This window comes from Bos mutus, chromosome 11 (assembly GCF_027580195.1).
Source record: "Bos mutus isolate GX-2022 chromosome 11, NWIPB_WYAK_1.1, whole genome shotgun sequence".
Taxonomy (NCBI): Eukaryota; Metazoa; Chordata; class Mammalia; order Artiodactyla; family Bovidae; genus Bos; species Bos mutus.
In genome coordinates this window covers 58,184,438-58,203,746 of record NC_091627.1, presented here as the reverse complement: position 1 = coordinate 58,203,746, position 19,309 = coordinate 58,184,438, and the positions used below count along the sequence as shown (strand labels likewise).

General features: G+C 44.1%; 1 protein-coding gene and 1 long non-coding RNA gene across 13 annotated transcripts in view; both read left to right on the top strand.

Annotated features, from left to right (window-relative positions):
* The window catches only part of REEP1 (receptor accessory protein 1), a 136,862-nt gene that overhangs the window by 57,835 nt on the left and 59,718 nt on the right, over positions 1-19,309 (top strand). For all 12 annotated transcript variants that reach the window (XM_070379444.1, XM_070379439.1, XM_070379442.1 and 9 more), the window contains exon 2: positions 1,831-1,903. In XM_070379444.1, coding sequence (XP_070235545.1) covers positions 1,831-1,903 — 73 coding nt within the window. The remainder of the gene's footprint in view (positions 1-1,830; positions 1,904-19,309) is intronic.
* LOC138989894 (uncharacterized) lies at positions 1,949-5,261 on the top strand. The gene is made up of 3 exons (XR_011466054.1): positions 1,949-3,475; positions 3,877-3,961; positions 5,126-5,261. It is a non-coding gene; the product is annotated as an uncharacterized lncRNA (long non-coding RNA).

Below are 19,309 nucleotides of genomic sequence, written 5' to 3'. Positions count from 1 at the left end.
CAGGATGGTATAACAGCTGGCACCTGAATTGACACGTAGAGGTGACTTCACCTGTCGGGTGAGAGGATGAAACCCTTTCAGCTCCAGCATCCTGTCAATTCATTCATTGAAAAATATCTACTGAGGGGACTTCCCTGGTGGTCCAGTGGTTAAGAATCCACCTGCCAATGCAGGGGACATGAGTTCGATCCCTGGTCTGGGAAGATCCCACATGCCACAGGGCAACTAAGCATGACAGCTACTGAACCTGTGCTCTAGAGCCTGCAGGCTGCAACTACTGAAGCCTGCATGCCCTAGAGCCTGTGCTCCAGTACACGAGAAGCCACTACAGTAAGAAGTCCGAGCACCACAACTAGAGAGTGGCCCCCACTCACCACCACTAGAAAAAGCCTATGCACAGCAGTGAAGACCCAGCACAGCCAAAAACAAATAAATGAATAAAATTAAAATAATAATTATTAAAGTATCTATTGAGTCTCCTATGTGGAAGGTGCTGGAAACACACTGTTGAACAAAACAGATCCATTCTGTGCCCTGAGGCACTTAGAGTCCAATTAGGGGATGCTGTCAATCAAAACATCACGTGTCCTGATCAAATTGTATATCATGCTTTGAGAGTGTAGTGGGAAGATTTAACTTAGGGGGAGAGGTCAGGGAAGGCTTCCAGGAGGAGGTCATATGGAGCTGGCATTTGATGAGTGAATAGGTACCAACCTGACAAAGAAGGAGGTGGGGGTGGGGGTGCAGATTCCAGAAGGAAAGGACAGGCAAAGACTCGATGGTTGGGGGTGGGGAAGGGACAAAGTAGAGAGAATGAGGGCAAGTGGAGCTATGCTATGCAGAGTCTGATTATTTAATGACCTGGTGCATGGCCCCAGGAGTGATGACTCAGTGAAAGCTGAAGCCCAAACATCACACTGGTGTCATTATTTTTGCTTCTACATCTTCAGAGCAGTGGGAAGCAGGTTATTGCAAGGTGGGGATTGTCTGGTGGGAGAAAGGGTTGGCTTGATTGGATTTACAAACTGAACAGCTGATTCTGACTGCAGGATGCTGAAATCCAGTCTGAAGGGAGTAAAATTTGAAGAAACTTGGAGTGATGCGGTTTTGGTAGCAAAGGAAGCCCAAGGTGTAGGTGGGCTTAAGAGAGCATCTGATGGGGATTGGCAGCAGGGAGGAACATTGGGCCTTTTAGAAACATATGTATAATTATTAATTTTTAGTTTTGGCTGTGGTCTGTCTTCGTGGCTGCAAGGACTCTCCTAGTTGCAGAGAGTGGGGACTGCTCCTCCTTGTGGTATGTGGGTTTCTCATTGCAGTGGCTTCTCTTTCTTTGGAGCACAGGCTCCAGGTGCACAGGCTTCAGAAGTTTCAGTGAAAGGCTTGGTTGCTCCATGGCATGTGAGACCTTCTCGGACCAGGGATGGAATCTGTGTCCCCTGCATTGGCAGGTGGATTCTTATTCACTGGACCACCAGGGAAATCCACTGGGCCTTTAATTTCAGGGGTCTTGGCTGCTCAGCTTGGTTTCCCACCTCCAGAGCCCCCGATCCTCTCATTTTTGGCTTCTGTGACCCCAAACCACCCTCCTGTGTTGCCAAATGACAGATTGAAGGAAGGTGGGTGTGGAGTTGTAACAGGTCATAGAGGTTCCTAAGCACGTCCTAGCCATGAGCAGAAACGCTTCAGGGCCTTCAGAAAAATAACCAAGCCCCACAAAAGCATGTTCTGTAGTTCAGAGGATGCTCTGGCACTGAAGACAACATTTTCCATCAGACAGAATGAATGAAAATCACATTTCTCATTTTTCTCTCTCTCTCTTCCCTCCAGGCTAATATTTGGCACTCTTTACCCTGCATATTATTCCTACAAGGCTGTGAAGTCAAAGGACATTAAAGAATATGTAAGTAGCACAATTTTTGAGTGGATAGGGTGAATGATGGTGGGGTTAAGTGGGGGAGGCTGAGTGTGAAGTGGGGGCAGGGCAGATGCCCTCTTTGGTGGGTACTGGGAGCAGGACAGTACAGTGACCTGCCAGATGTCACTCAGGAGTCCTCTCCTTTAACCCTGCTACCCTTTAGCCAGGTTAAAGGAGATTTCATGCCCTTTTAAGAAGAGTCATGAGAATGCACGGAGTGAGGTGGAGGCCATAGGAAAAGAGATGATTGCATAGTCACACAATTTTTTCATTGACTGGTAGTCATGACTGTGACATAATGAAGCATTATTTTAAACAAATGAATATGCTGAGTAACAGAGGTGTTACAAGTAGAGTGTGGAAGTGATGAGAGCGGGGAGGCCTGGCAAGAGGAAATGGTAGCTAGAGTTGGAGGCTGCCAGAGGCCACAGGCCGTGGGCTTGGAAGCATGACTTCATCTCTCTGAGTGTCAGTTTCCTTGTCTGGAGCGGAAGGCAATGTTACTGGGAAACAGTCTTGCACTGGGGGCAGGATCCTAATGTCCAACAGACCTGGTTCAGCAGCTCTGAACCCCACTCCACTTCGTGGTTTGAACATCCCACGATCTAAGCACTGTTGCTTTATAAACTTTTAGAGAACAGGAGCTATCATCCTCCTGCTATCATCCTCCACATATACCTCCTATACCATCTTCCACAGCACCTGGCCGAGGGCTGGACACAGGTAGGGGATCAGGAGAACTTACTGGTGGGAGGGTTGTGTCAGTGTTGGGTGATCTGGGTGCCCCACTCACAGCCCTAAATGTTCTGGGCACCTCCAGGCAGGAGAATCGTCAGACTACCACTCATCGACAAAAGCCTGCGGGGAGTGGAGGGTAGGGGGTGTCCCTCCCCAGAGGGGACAGAATCCTCCATCAAAGTACAGAGATTTTTGTCATCAAAAGACTGAAGTTAAGTCCTGGCTCCAATGTTCGATTGACTCAATACTAGATAAGAACTTTAACTTCCAAGAGCCTCGATTTCCTCATCCGAGCAATGGGTTGATATCAATAGTCCCAGCCCTTAGCGTTGGGAAGGACAAAGGATCTTTGCTCTCCTGTTACTCAGAAGAGGTCAGTTGGCAAGTTAGGCACAGCTAAAGAAATCATTCAGAGCGGAAACCTGCTCTGAAGTTATTTTCTTGGCTTTCCCAGGATGTCTTTAGGATGGAACCAGCCGCCTCTAGATCAACTCAGCCAGACCTGCCTCCACCCCTCAGAGTTTCCCAGAATGGCTTGCTTGGCTTGCATTTGCTACCATGCAGGGGATCCAAATGGGGCATGTCCCCTCTGGAGACTGGGTCCCCAATAAGTGTATGTGAAGGAATCTCAGAGTGTGAACTATAAATAGCAGTGAAGTTGCATGCACAGAACCTCATGATTCCTAATTGACTTGGCCCAGGGGACAGCACTGGGCAGCCTCCTCCATGTCTCCCTCCCTTTCTCCGACCCCTTTCAGCTGGGGATGCGGGGACACTGCGCCAAGGAAGAAGGCGAAACTGGAATCACTGCGGTTCAAGGTCTGATCCTCTGCTTTGCAGGGGTACAAAACTCAATTCTGTCTGCTCAGCCGGGAGACAGTGAACCCCGGGGAATTGTTTTGTTCTGACTAAACTCAAGGGAGCCTGGTGTAGGACTGGAATGGCAATTCATTAATTTAAACTGAAAAATATAACTGACAGGCAGAGCAGCTGTTTATGTTGGCAGTGCTGTTCTCAGGAGGGAAAGCTTGAGAGTTAAGATTAGCCAGTTTCTCGGTAAAAATGGAACTGCAAGCAAAGAGCCCAGTGGTATTAAGGGAGACTCCTTCCCTTTTTCTGGGATCTCTCACATGCCTTCAACTCACACACTTGCGTGCACACTTACACATTTTCTCACACTCAGACTCACACTCACTTCTTTCCTTCCTTTTGACCAACAGACCCCTTTGTCCGAGAGAGAAACGTGAAAGCTTCCTTTGACTCCTGCCTCTCCTCACCAACCATCCCCACCCACACACCCAGCGGGTAACTACGAACCTCCATCTCTATCGTCCCAATAATCTTTCAAACCAGGTCTCCCTTCTGTGCTGCCCTCTCTCTTCAATGAGATCTTCCCTGGTGGTTCAGACGGTAAAGAAACCACCTGCAGTGCAGGAGACCCGGGTTCGATACCTGGGTCAGGAAGATCTGTTGGAGAAGGGAATGGCCTCCTACTCCAGTACTCTTGCCTGAAGAATTCCAAGGACAGAGGAGTGTAGCGGGCCACAGTCCTTGGGGGTCACAAAGACTCGTCAGACATGACTGAGAGACTAATACTTTCTCTTCAATGAGGCTCTCATCATTGTTCCCCTGAATATCCCAGTGGCCTCCCATATCCTTTTTTTTATTGCCCCTGTAACAAATTACCATGAGCTTCGTGGCTTAAAAGAACACAAATGCAGGCGTCCCCAGGTGGTCCAGTGGTTAGGACTCCGTGCTTCCATTGCAAGGGCACAAGTTTGATCCCTGGTCGGGGAACAAAGGTACCCCAAGCCCTATGTACAGCTGCCACCCCCCATCCCTGCCAAAAAAAAAAAGACCAAAACCAACTAAACCAAAAAAGCAAAAATGTACTATCTTACAGTTCTGGAGGTCAAGTCAGATGGGTGTCCCTGGTTGAAAGCAAGCCTCCATTTGGAGGCTGTAGGGGAGAGCCCACTTCCTCGCCTTTTTGAGTTCCTGGAGGCCACCTGCATGCCTTGGCTTGAGCCTCTTCCTGCATCTTCAGGGTCACCAGTGTTGTGCTCTGGCCACAGCTGAGAAAGGTTCTCCACTTGTAAGGATTCCTGTGATTACATTGGGCCTGCCTGGTTAATCCAGGATAATCTTTCCATCTGAAAGCCCTTAACTTAATAACTGCCAAGTCCCTTTCATCATATAATGTAACAAATGCACCGGTTCTGGGGATGAGGAAGAGGACATTGGGGGTGGAGGCTGTTGTTCTGCCCACCGGATCCCTCACTGCTTCCTCCGCCTCCTGTCTCTCGTGCTCTGTTGTCTACATCATGTCTACAAGCCCTTGATAAATGGAAATCTATTCATTTCACTCCCCCTGGGTCCTTTAATGGCTACTTATCCCCTGCAGGATCAAGTCCAAATTCCATTAGATAATGTTGAACCTTGTTGACCTTGCTCCTTCCTACTTTCTAGCCACATCTCTACAAGCATTCAGCGCTCCTGAGCTCAGCACCCAAGGAGTGGTCTGTGGACTGGCATTATCCCACATCAGCTGGGAGCTTGTTGGAACTTGGAATCTCAAGCCCTACCCAAACCTCTGAAATAAAAATTGGCATTTAAAAAATTATCATTTAAATTTATTTTTATTGTATTTATTTACTTTAAATTTTTTAATATTTATTGGAGTATAGTTGATTTACAATGTTGTGTTAGTTTCAGGTGTACAGGTAACTCTACTCAAAAATCTGCATTTTTAACAAGATCCTTAATTTGAGAGACACTGCTCTCGACATTCATAGCTTTTTATGTCTTTCCAGACTTACTACACTAGTCAAGGTTTGATGGGCAGATGCTTAAACAGAAAGGAACTTATAGGGCTTCCCTGGTGGCTCAGATGGTAAAGAAGCTGCATGCAATTCAGGAGACCTGGGTTTGATCCCCGGGTTAGGAGGATCCCTGGAAGAGGAAATGGCAACCCACTCCAGTATTCTTGCCTAAAGAATTACATGGATAGAGAGGCCTGGCGAGCTATAGTCCACTGGGTCAAAAAGAGTCAGACACGACTGAATGACTAACACTTTCACTTTCATAGAATTAACTAGAAGGCTGGGGAAAGACCCTCAGAAATTGAGGAAGATCCGAGAAGGCTGGGTGACGACCAAGCTTGTGCTGCAGGAAGGGTCTGTTTAGGAATCTGCTGCCCAGGTCCCCACTACCAAACTGGCTGCCAGCTGCCCATGCCTTTGGGACATTCTTGCCTTTGGAACATCCCATGATGATTCAAAAGCCTGGATAGGGACATTTGATTTTTCCAAGTCTGGGTAATAGACTTTGGCTTCCATAAAGACCCACATGCTGGGAGATGCCCTCCAGATTAGAAGGCTTTGGATGCTAGTAGTTCATAATTTTGGGGGGCACACCATGAAGCATGCAGGATCTTAGTCCGCTGACTAGGGATTGAACATGTATCCCTGCAGTGCAACCCAGGAGACTGCCAGGGAAGTCCCTGGATGCTAGTAGTTTTAAAAATACACACACACACACACACACACACATACACACCCTATACCTCAGAGATACTGCATGTTTGATTTCAGACTACAACAATAAAATGAGTATCACCAAAAAGTGACTCACATGCACTTTTTAGTTTCCTAAAGCATACAGAACTTGTGTTTACACTATGCTATAGTCTATTAGGTGTGCAATAACATTATGTCTAAGAAACTATCAGGTCAGATCAGTCGCTCAGTCATGTCTGACTCTTTTCGACCCCATGAATCACAGCATGCCAGGCCTCCCTGTCCATCACCAACTCCCGGAGTTCACTGAGACTCACATCCATCGAGTCCGTGATACCATCCAGCCATCTCATCCTCTGTCATCCCCTTCTCTTCTTGTCCCCAATCCCTCCCAGCATCAGAGTCTTTTCCAATGAGTCAACTCTTCGCATGAGGTGGCCAAAGTACTGGAGTTTCTGCTTTAGCATCATTCCTTCCAAAGAAATCCCAGGGCTGATCTCCTTCAGAATGGACTGGTTGGATCTCCTGGCAGTCCAAGGGACTCTCAAGAGTCTTCTCCAACACCACATTTCAAAAGCATCAATTCTTTGGCACTCAGCCTTCTTCACAGTCCAACTCTCACATCCATACATGACCACAGGAAAAACCATAGCCTTGACTAGACGAACCTTTGTTGGCAAAGTAATGTCTCTGCTTTTGAATATGCTATCTAGGTTGGGTAATAGCTTTCCTTCCAAAGAGTAAGCATCTTTTAATTTCATGGCTGCAGTCACCATCTGTAGTGATTTTGGAGCCCAGAAAAATAAAGTCTGACACTGTTTCCACTGTTTCCCCATCTATTTCCCATGAAGTGATGGGACCAGATGCCATGATCTTCGTTTTCTGAATGTTGAGCTTTAAGCCAACTTTTTCACTTTCCACTTCACTTTCATCAAGAGGCTTTTGAGTTCCTCTTCACTTTCTGCCATAAGGGTGGTGTCATCTGCATATCTGAGGTTATTGATATTTCTCCCGGCAATCTTGATTCCAGCTTGTGCTTCTTCCAGTCCAGCGTTTCTCATGATGTACTCTGCATATAAGTTAAATAAACAGGGTGACAATATACAGCCTTGACGTACTCCTTTTCCTATTTGGAACCAGTCTGTTGTTCCATGTCCAGTTCTAACTGTTGCTTCCTGACCTGCATACAAATTTCTCAAGAGGCAGATCAGGTGGTCCGGTATTCCCATCTCTTTCAGAATTTTCCAGAGTTTATTGTGATCCACTCAGTCAAAGGCTTTGGCATAGTCAATAAAGCAGAAATAGATGTTTTTCTGGAACTCTCTTGCTTTTTCCATGATCCAGCAGATGTCGGCAATTTGATCTCTGGTTCCTCTGCCTTTTCTAAAACCAGCTAGAACATCAGGAAGTTCACGGTTCACATATTGCTGAAGCCTGACTTGGAGAATTTTGAGCATTACTTTACTAGCGTGTGAGATGAGTGCAACTGTGCAGTAGTTTGAGCATTCTTTGGCATTGCCTTTCTTTGGGATTGGAATGAAAACTGACCTTTTCCAGTCCTGTGGCCACTGCTGAGTTTTCCAAATTTGCTGGCATATTGAGTGCAGCACTTTCACAGCATCATCTTTCAGGATTTGGAATAGCTCAACTGGAATTCCATCACCTCCACTAGCTTTGTTCGTAGTGATGCTTTCTAAGGCCCACTTGACTTCACATTCCAGGATGTCTGGCTCTAGGTCAGTAATCACACCATCATGATTATCTGGGTCATGAAGATCTTTTTTGTACAGTTCTTCTGTGTATTCTTGCCATCTCTTCTTAATATCTTCTGCTTCTGTTAGGTCCATACCATTTTTGTCCTTATCTCTGATTTTCTTGAAGAGATCCCTAGTCTTTCCCATTCTGTTGTTTTCCTCTATTTCTTTGCATTGATCACTGAAGAAGACTTTCTTATCTCTTCTTGCTATTCTTTGGGACTCTGCATTCAGATGTTTATATCTTTCCTTTTCTCCTTTGCTTTTCGCTTCTCTTCTTTTCACAGCTATTTGTAAGGCCTCCCCAGACAGCCATTTTGCTTTTTTGCATTTCTTTTCCATGGGGATGGTCTTGATCCCTGTCTCCTGTACAATGTCACAGACCTCACTCCATAGTTCATCAGGCACTCTATCTATCAGATCTAGGCCCTTAAATCTATTTCTCACTTCTACTGTATAATCATAAGGGATTTGATTTAGGTCATACCTGAATGGTCTAGTGGTTTTCCCTACTTTCTTCAATTTCAGTCTGAATTTGGCAATAAGGAGTTCATGGTCTGAGCCACAGTCAGCTCCTGGTCTTGTTTTTGCTGACTGTATAGAGCTTCTCCATCTTTGGCTGCAAAGAATATAATCAACCTGATTTTGGTGTTGACCATCTGGCAATGTCCATGTATAGAGTCTTCTCTTGTGTTGTTGGAAGAGGGTGTTTGTTATGACAAGTGCATTTTCTTGTCAAAACTCTATTAGTCTTTGCCCTGCTTCATTCCATATTCCAAGGCCAAATTTGCCTGTTATTCCAGGTGTTTCTTGACTTCTACTTTTGCATTCCAGTCCCCTATAATGAAAAGGACATCTTTTTGGGGTGTTAGTTCTAAAAGGTCTTGTAGGTCTTCATAGAACCGTTCAACTTCAGCTTCTTCAGCGTTACTGGTTGGGGCATAGACTTGGATTACTGTGATATTGAATGGTTTGCCTTGGAAACGAACAGAGATCATTCTGTCGTTTTTGAGATTGCATCTAAGTACTGCATTTCGGACTCTTTTGTTGACCATGATGGCCACTCCATTTCTTCTGAGGGATTCCTGCCTGCAGTAGTAGATATAATGGTCATCTGAGTTAAATTCACCCATTCCAGTCCATTTCAGTTTGCTGATTCCTAGAATGTCGACATTCTCTCTTGCCATCTCTTGTTTGATCACTTCCAATTTGCCTTGATTCATGGACCTGACATTCCAGGTTCCTATGCAATATTGCTCTTTACAGCCTTGGACCTTGCTTCTATCACCAGTCACATCCACAGCTGGGTGTTCTTTTTGCTTTGGCTCCATCCCTTCATTCTTTCTGGAGTTATTTCTCCAGTGATCTCCAGTAGCATATTGGGCACCTACTGACCTGGGGAGTTCCTCTTTCAGTATCCTATCATTTTGCCTTTTCACACCGTTCATGGGGTTCTCAAGGCAAGAATACTGAAGTGGTTTGCCATTCCCTTCTCCATTCCCTTCTCTAAGAAACTATATACACCCTTATTCAAAAATAATGCTGTTGGAAAAATGGTGACAGTATATCTGCTTAACCACAAATTTTCAATTTGTGAAAAAACTCAATGTCTGCAAAGTGCATTTAAAAAGTAAACAATCAAAGGAGATATGCCTGTGTATTATATATATGAAAATATTTAGTGATCTATATTACAGTTATTTCTTGGGCTGCACAACATCTGCATCCACTCCTTTACCTAGGTTTTGGCTTTTTAAAAATCCTTTCAGAACAAATGGAAGATGGAACACCCTTGATGAAGTATTCTTCAGAGAAGATCAGGAGACCACTTGAGGCAAGAATAAAACTTCTCGCCAATTCTTTCCAGGTTGGGACACACAGTTTTGAGAGGCACAGTCCCACTGTATCCCCCTTTGCCTCGCAAAGCAACAAAGCTATTTTTTTCTGCTTCACTCCAAAACAAAACAAATTCTTCCAATAAGAATTCTATACCATCTTCTTGCCAAATCCAAATTTCTTCATTTGAGTCCAGCTCCAGATCCATATCTCTGGCAAAGTCCTCTCTTCTTCTGGCCCTGACAGGATTTAACCTTAATAGTAAACACTCTAAAAATTAAACTGTCAAGTGAACCATCACTGGCAGAGCCCATGTACTATGTTAAGGGGAGAAGGAGAATAAATAAAAATAAAATTAGTTAAAATATTTAAATCTATACATGACACAGAAAGAAAGAAAATATGAATAGAAGCTAGACCCCTTATTTAAGTCAGTGGTCATGAGTTCATGCTTGGTATGTATGTCTTTGTTCATATGCCAGCAAATTTGGAAAACTCAGCAGTGGTCATAGGACTGGAAAAATTTAAGTCTTCATTCCAATCCCAAAAAAAAGCAGTGCCAAAGAATGCTCAAAGTACCACACAATTGCACTCATCTCACATGCTAGTAAAGTAATGTTCAGAATTCTCCAAGCCAAGCTTCAACAGTATGTGAACCATGAGCTTCCAGATGTTCAAGCTGGATTTAGAAAAGGCAGAGAAACCAGAGATCAAATTGCCAACATCCGCTGGATCATCGAAAAAGCAAGAGAGTTCCAGAAAAACATCTGCTTCCGCTTTATTGACTATGCCAAAGCCTTTGACTGTGTGGATCACAACAAACTCTGGAAAATTCTGAAAGAGATGGGAATACCAGACCACCTGACTTGCCTCTTGAGAAACCTGTATGCAGGTCAGGAAGCAACAGTTAGAACTGGACATGGAACAACAGACTGATTCCAAGTTGGGAAAGGAGTACATCAAGGCTGTTTATTGTCACCCTGCTCATTTAACTTATACACAGAGTACATCATGAGAAATACTGGGCTGGATGAAGCACAAGCTGGAATCAAGATTGCCAGGAGAAATATCAATAACCTCAAATATGTAGGTGACACCACCCTTAATGGCAGAAAGCAGAGAACTAAAGAGCCTCTTGAAGAAAGTGAAAGAGGAGAGTGAAAAAGTTGGCTTAAAACTCAGCTTTCAAAAAACCAGGATCATAGCATCCAGTCCCATCACTTCATGGCAAAAAGATAGGGAAATGGTGAAACAGTGACAGACTTTATTTAGGGGGGCTCCAAAATCACTGCAGATGGTGACTGCAGCCATTAAATTAAAAGATGCTTACTCCTTGGAAGAAAAGTTATGACCAACATAGACAGCATATTAAAAGCAAAGACATTACTTTGCCAACAAAGGTTCATCTAGTAAAAGCTATGGTTTTTCCAGTAGTCATGTATGGATGTGAGAGTTGGACTATAAAGAAAGCTGAGCGCAGAAGAATTGATGCCTTTGAACTGTGGTGTTGGAGAAGACTCCTGAGAGTCCTTTGGACTGCAAGGAGATTCAACCAGTCCATCCTAAAGGAAATCAGTCGTGAATGTTCATTGGAAGGACTGATGCTGAAGCTAAAACTCCAGTACTTTGGCCACCTGATGCAAAGAACTGACTCATCTGAAAAGACCCTGATCCTGGGAAAGATTGCAGGTGGGAGGAAAAGGGGACGACAGAGGATGAGATGGTTGGATGGCATCACCAACTCAATGGACATGAGTTTGAGTAAACTCTGGGAGTTGGTAATGGACAGGGAGGCCTGGCATGCTGCAGTCCCTGGGGTCACAAAGAGTCAGACATGACTGAGCAACTGAACTGACTGAATTTAAAAAGGTGTGAAATCATGATTCTTATACAAATATAAAATTAACAAATGTTGAAAATTTTACTTAACTCACTGAGTAATGTGGGGACCAATAAGGTGTTAAAAAAGAAATCAGTCCAAAGGAGACTCCAAAGAACAGATATATATGTAAGCAATGAGGTATGATGAAATGTTTGTTAATAGATATTAAACTGATTTCTTGGGAAATGTGATCATTGGACCCAGTTGTATCTCCATTGGACAAAATTATTGTTCACCTCTATAGACTAAATTATCTGCATTGCAATCAGTTTTCAACAACTCACAAAGTTGTAAAATAACTCAAAGATATTGTAAAACAAGACACCTGCTGCTAAGTCACTTCAGTCGTGTCCGACTCTGTGCGACCCCATAGACGGCAGCCCACCAGGTTCTGCCATCCCTGGGATTCTCCAGGCAAGAGCACTGGAGTGGGTTGCCATTTCCTTCTCCAATGCATGAAAGTGAAAAGTGAAAGGGAAGTCGCTCAGTCATGTCTGACTCTTCGCGACCCCATGGACTGCAGCCTACCAGGCTCCTCTGTCCATGGGATTTTCCAGGCAAGAGTACTGTAGTGGGTTGCCATTGCCTTCTCCAAAGACACCTGCAGAGTTAAAATAAATCAGGAGGCTGGCTGCTCTGGCTAGCACCTAGCAGTCCACAGGACACCCATTCCGAAGTCTTTCACAGCTTTTCCTATTACTTCCCTTTTCCACCATCTAGTCCATGCTCCCTGTGCCTTCAACTTTAGTGAGTGTGGTTTCTTCTCCAAGTGTTAGTGTTAGTGGCTCATTTGTGTTGGACTCTTTGCAACCACATGGACAGTAGCCTGCCAGGCTTCTCTGTCCATGGGATTTCTCAGGCAAGAATCCTGGAGTGGGTTGCCATTTCTTTCGCCAGGGCATCTTCCCAACCCAGGGATTGAACTCAGGTCTCCTGCATTGCAGACAGATTCTTTACCATCTGAGCCACCAGGGAAGCCCTTTTTTCTTCTCCAAGGTTGTGACCTAAATCTTCATTCCTGGGGAATCTGAGGCCTTAGTGGTCTTGCTCTGGAGGGTTGTAGTAATAATCCGTTGACTTTTCCCTCTGAACAAAGCAATGCTTGCAGATCCACTAGAGCAGAGGTTCCCAACCCCCAGGCCACAAGCCTGTATTCATGACCTGTTAGGAACCAGGCCACACAGCAGGAAGTGGGCAGTAGGCAAGCAAGTGAAGCTTCATTTGTATTTATGGCTACTCCCCATCTCACACATTATCGCCTGAGCTCCACCTCCTATCAGATCAACAGTGGCTTTAGATTATCATAAAAGCACAAACCCTACTGCACTTGAACCATCCTGAAACCACCCGCCAACCCCCATCCATGGAAAAATTATCTTCCACGAAATTGAAATTGGTCCCTGGTGCCAAAAAGGTTGGGGATGGCTGCCCTAAAGGATTCTTAACCTCCATCCAACCTCCTTCCCACCACATGTGTAATAGCAACTCTAGTTCCCCTTCATAAGCAGTATCAGTTACCCTACAAAAGCCCAGTTCAGTTCAGTTCAGTCACTCAGTCGTGTCTGACTCTTTGCGACCCCATGGACTGCAGCATGCCAGGCCTCCCGGTCCAACACCAACTCCCGGCGTGTACTCAAACTCATGTCCATTGAGTCAGTGATGCCATCCAACCATCTCATCCTCGGTCATCCCCTTCTCCTCTCACCTTCAATCTTGAAAAGACCAGCATCAGAGTCTTTTCAAATGAGTCAGCTCTTTGCATCAGGTGGCCAAAGTACTGGAGTTTCAGCTTCAGCATCAGTCCTTCCAATGAATATTCAGGACTGATTTCCTTTAGGATGGACTGGTTGGATCTTCTTGCAGCCCATAAGCCCTTTATTATCTGTTTCCTAATGACATGGTGGCCTTGAAATGGCCAGGTGACCTTCTAGTCTCTGCTTCCACTTCATCAGAACCATTTTATATCCCTGGTGAAAGCATCCATCCTTCAAGCACTAAAATTATTAAAGACCAGAGCTCAGAAGTTTGAGAATGAGAACTGAAGTGTTGTGAGTGGGTTAGACCAGTGATTCTCAAACTTTAACATGCATATGAATAAGCAGAGAGTTTTATTAAAATGTAGAACTGATCCATTAGCTCTGGAGTGGGATCTGAGATGCTACACTTCTAACAAGCTGATTCTACATTTCTAACAAACTCCTTGGGGATTCCAATGTTGCAGTCTCATGAACCACACTTTGAATTGCAGGGAGCTAGCATTAGGCCTAATCCTAAGAAACACCACCCTCATTTCCTTGGTTCCTGAACCTTTAGATTCTGGCTAAGATGCAGTACCATGTGTTGGTCACTAGTTCAGAGAGGAAACTGCATTGTCTAGGAGAGCATAGCAACTTCCCAGAATGCTAATTCCCATCTGGTTCTTTTCTGGCACTCTCCTAAGCTCTTGCAGCATTGTATAAGGCCAGCTGCTTCTGGGCATTGGGATACATGATTAGATCAGAGATTCGCCGAGACATCAGCCTATTGTTGCATTTCTTTGGCTGTAAAAGAGAGCCTTTGGTCAGAGGCAGTGTTGGGTGTGTGTGTGCACACAGTCATGTTTGACTCTTTATGACACCATGGATTGCAGCCTGCCAAGCTCCTCTCATGGGATTGTTGGGTGGAATATATCAAAATGAGAAGGATACTCAATGGGGTCCACAGTTTGTTGTGTGGATGCCAGAAACATGGCAGTGGGGAAAGCAAGCCCACATGCCCAATGAATGAATATTCCAGAAAGACTCTGTGCTCCCCTTTCTATGAAGGAAGGGGCTTGGTATGATGGCCTGCTCCCAGGAGGCTGGCTGGTGCCTTGAATTATGGTACCATCCTAGAGATACTTAGTCACTGCTGTTGGCAACTTGGTGTCTGAGCAGTGGTCATGGCCAGGTCATCCTTGGTGAGAGAAATGCACATTTCTGAACCAGTGTGTTTCCTCTGTCCACATGGCCACTGCTACATGAGCCCACTGATCAAGCAATATCATGCCTGAAGTAAAAGGCTCACAGACATCTACAGAGTTGGTCATCTCATCCACCTGATTACCAAGAGCCTCCTCTGCCATTGGGACCTTCTGGTGAGCATTAGCATGAGCCACAAATATCTGCATTCTATGGACCCATCCCGGAGAAGGCGATGGCACCCCACTCCAGTACTCTTTCCTGGAAAATTCCATGGACGGAGGAGCCTGGTAGGCTGCAGTCCATGGGGTTGCGAAGAGTCAGACACGACTGAGCGACTTCACTTTCACTTTTCACTTTCCTGCATTGGAGAAGGAAATGGCAACCCACTCCAGTGTTCTTGCCTGGAGAATCCCAGGGACAGGGGAGCCTGGTGGGCTGCCGTCTATGGGGTTGCACAGAGTTGGACACGACTGAAGCGACTTAGCAGCAGCAGCAGCATGGACCCATCCACGTAATTTCAAAACCACCTCAACACCAAATTCTCAGTCTTGTCCCTTCCAAGTACCTCATCATCTATCCAAATTCTTATGTGGTGTTTTAAAATGTATCCCAGATTCATTTTAATCAGCTATGGTAAGGCATGCAGACACAGAAATGACTCATAGAGGAAGAAGTTTTTACTCACAGTTCCTTGGAAGTAGGAGGTTCAGCACATCATGCAGGGCCACTGAAGAAGCACCAGGGTCAGTTAGGAGTTAGAGGGAGAGCAAGGGGAAAACATGGGCATTGACCTTTATTACAGTTTCTGTGGGGAATTCAAGGCAAAGCAGAGTGAGCAACCTTACGACTGGCTAGTTTGAATAATTTCAGCAGACTCTGGGGTATGGGATCTGCCTCCAGTTATCTGGCAGTTGGCCCCAGATGACTAGGGCTGGGAAATATTAGCTCAACCTGTGAGAGCTCCATAAAGGAGGTGGTTTGTAGTATGGACCCCAGATCGCTCAGTTTGCATATGTGCTCTGGGATAAGAAATTTGCTATCTCTATGAATTAGCTAGTCATAGGAGAGGCAGTCTCTCCAGTCAGCAAGACCCCAACATCAAGAACACAGAAAATGGGACTTCCCTGGTGGTCCAGTGGATAAGACTTCTTCCAATGCAAGTTCATTGCATGAAAGGGAATGCAAGTTCAGTTCCTGGTTGGAGAGCTAAGATCCCACATGCCTTGTGGCCAAAAAACCTTGCAATCATAAAACAATATTGTAACAAATTTTGTAACAAATATTGTAACAAACAATATTGTAACAAATTCAGTAAAGACTTTAAAAATGATCCGCATCAAGAAAAATCTAAAAAAAAGAATACAGAAAATATGAAAATATGGTTAATATACATGCTGCTGCTGCTAAGTCGCTTCAGTCGTGTCCGACTCTGTACAACCCCACAGACAGCAGCCCACCAGGCTCCCCCGTCCCTGGGATTCTCCAGGCAAGAACACTGGAGTGGGTTGCCATTTCCTTCTCCAGTGCATGAAAGTGAAAAGTGAAAGTGAAGTCGCTCAGTCGTGTCCGACTCTTATAAATGCCTTACCTCGGGACAATTCTCCTTCTGGACTGAGAGCACTGCTCAAAGTTCTGCCTACAGGGAATTTCCCTCCCTACTCTCTCCCAGCCACCTCTGACTATAGTTGTCCCCTGTGAACTTGTACCAGCAGATGATGCCAACTCATCTGTCAACCAGGCTCATATATTTCCTTCCTCAGTCATTTGTCAGAGAGGGTTCCCTGTGAGACTGAAACAGAGCTCAGATGCAGAAGGGAGTGTGAGAGGCTTAAGAAATATTAGTGTGACTGATGTGGGGGAGGGTCCAAAGGTGAGGTGAGGCTAAGAGTTGACTGAGCCTGCTGCCTCCAGAGTTCATGGAGGAGGCCTTTCACAGGCTCCTAAGAGCCCTGGGGGCAGGATCTGATGGGTCCTGGGGTCTCAGCCCATTCTGTGACTCATGGAAGGTCACCAAGATCTACTTCCCACCCTTTTGTGATCTAGGGTCATCTCTTCTCTCCTGTCTCCTCATTCCTGTGCTTGACCAGTACAGAGGGAGTTCCCAGTTGTGCTGTCAACTGTCCACTCGAGTTGCCCCTGATGATAATGTCACAAGTCAACAATATCTTCCTGTCTCTATTCTGGGTGCCAGCCTATCCACACTCCCACTCACCTTGCAGGGAGTTTGGGGTAGAATCCCTCTATCATGGCAAGTTCTATTTCAAATCTTGGAAAAACAGCTTCCATTTGGTTTCTCTGAGGAATGGTCAGGAGACCATTTCCAGATATTTATTTATGGTTTCCATGTCTGAGTCACCAGTATTTCATTTACCTTGTTAGGCTCAGTGAGTCATTCTCGGATCCTTCTTTCTGCATGAAAGTATTTTAAGGTGAAGGAGTACATGATGGAAAATTCTTCAGGCTATCCATTCCAGCCTCCTCTCTGCCATGGCTTCCTCATCTTTGTCTTCAGTCTTCAGCCCCAATCTCCATTCTGAGATTTACTTTTGCCTCTCTAGAGGCCCATTGGGCATTTTTCTTAGATGTCCTCCAAAACCCTCAGATTGTCCTCAGCCTCATGGAGCTCAGCTTCTTCTCCCTAATTTGGCTTTCTTATTTTTTTTAATTTCTTGTTAATGTGAGTGGTTCCATAACTATCAGTCGCTCATGCCCTGACTTCAGCAGGTCCCTTCCCTCCCGTGTATACCTAGCCATCCTTCTCTTGGGGAGCATTTCTTGCCTTGTAAGCTATCTAATCCCATCTTCCCAAAAACCCACTTAGGCCAGTATTCTCTGAAGTGCAGCATCTTAACTACTGGACCTCCAGGGAAGTCCCTGGAACATGGTTTGAACACTGAAAAGAAAAAACTTCAAGAGAGGGAATTCAGGCTCCTTGCAGTGTATATGGATACCAGTGTTGGGAATTCTTAGATCCTGGGCCCCAGTATACCAGAGAGTTTACAGCTAGATAAGATTGTTTGCTTCCTGCTAAGGAGCCTGTTCTGCTGCAGATAACCTTGGTAGTATATAGTGTCAGAAATAAGTTTCTTTTGATGGACTAAGCCAGCCTTGTTCCCAAGGGTTTATTCTGTTTTTCTAAATAGAGAAGGCCTCTAATTGATCTACTTGGCCACATGTTTCAGAGTCACAAAGGCAGTGAGATTCACCAGAACTGCCTCCAGTTTTTTGAGATATTTTTGCTGGGTATAGAATTATAGGTTGGCAGTATTTTGTGTGTGTGTGTGTGTGTGGCACTTTAAAAATGTTATTTATTTTCTTCTGGTATTTGTTGTTTCTGATAAAAAGTCAACTGTAATTCTTACTGTCATTCCCCTGTATGTAATGTCTTTTTTCCTCCTCACTTAAGATTTTCTCTTTGTTTTTTAGCAGTTTTACTATAATGTGGCTAGATGTGGTTTTCTTCATATTTATCTTGCTTCAATTCACTGGGTTTTGTGGGTTTGATATGTTGGTCAAATTTTGGAAAACTTTAGGCAGTATTTCTTCAAATAATTTTTCTATCCAATTCTCTTTTTTCTCTTCTCTCAAATTCCTATCCCATGTGTATTTGACTGCTTGATGCGTGTTCCTCAGGTATTGAGACTCTTCATCCCCCAGCCCACCCCCTAATCTAGGCTTCAGCCTGGTTGATTCTGTTGTCTTGCCTTCAAGTTCACAGATCTCTTGTTGTGACCAAACTGCTATAAATTCCATTCAATAATAAACATTTTTTTCAGATGTTTTGTTTTTCAGTTCTAGGATGTCATTTAGTTCTTTTTAAAGATTTTCCTTCTTTTTCTTGAAATCTCCCATCTCTTCACTTATTATATCTACCTTTTCCTATAGATTTTTTAAAACATATTTATACTTAAAAAAAAAATACTGAACCCATCCTTTTCCTCCTAGGATAAGTGTCTTGTTAAGTGGTGATAAAAAAAAATCTATAACAAAATATCTGTTAGTAAGTTGCTGTATATCTTCTTTGATGAGATATATGTTCAGATATTGGGTTGTTATTTTTGTTGTTGTTGAGTTTTAAGTATTCTTTGAATATTTTGGATACAAGTCCCTTTTCAGATATATGTATTGCAAATATTTTCTCCCAGTCTGTGGCTTGTCTTTTCATTCTCTTAACAATATCTTTTGCAGAGCAGAAATTTTTCATTTTAATGAAGTCTGGCTTATCATTTTTTTCTTCCATGGGTCATGGTGGTGTGTTAAAAGACGAATTACTAAATTCCAGATCAACTAGGTTTTCTCTTGTATTATCGTCTAGAAATTTTATAGTTTTACTTAATTTTTGTGCAAGATGTAAGATCAGTGCCTACATCTATTTGTTTTTTGAATGTAAATATCCAATTGTTCCCAACACCACTTATTGAAAAAACTATCATTTCTCCATCAAATTGCCTTTGCTCCTTTGTCAAGGATCAGTTTGTGCAGTCTGTTTGGAGGCTGTCTATTCCATTTGTCTAGTCTATTTGATATATTTATCTGTTATTTCACTAATACCACACTCTCCTGGTTATTGTAGCTTTATAGTAAGTCTTAAAATTAGACAGTGTCAGTTCTCTGACTTTGTTTCTCTTCTTCAGTATCATATTGGCTATTCAGGTCTTTTATCATAAATGGGTATTGGGTTTATTGATTACTGATTCATTTTCTAAAAGATATGGGCCCTT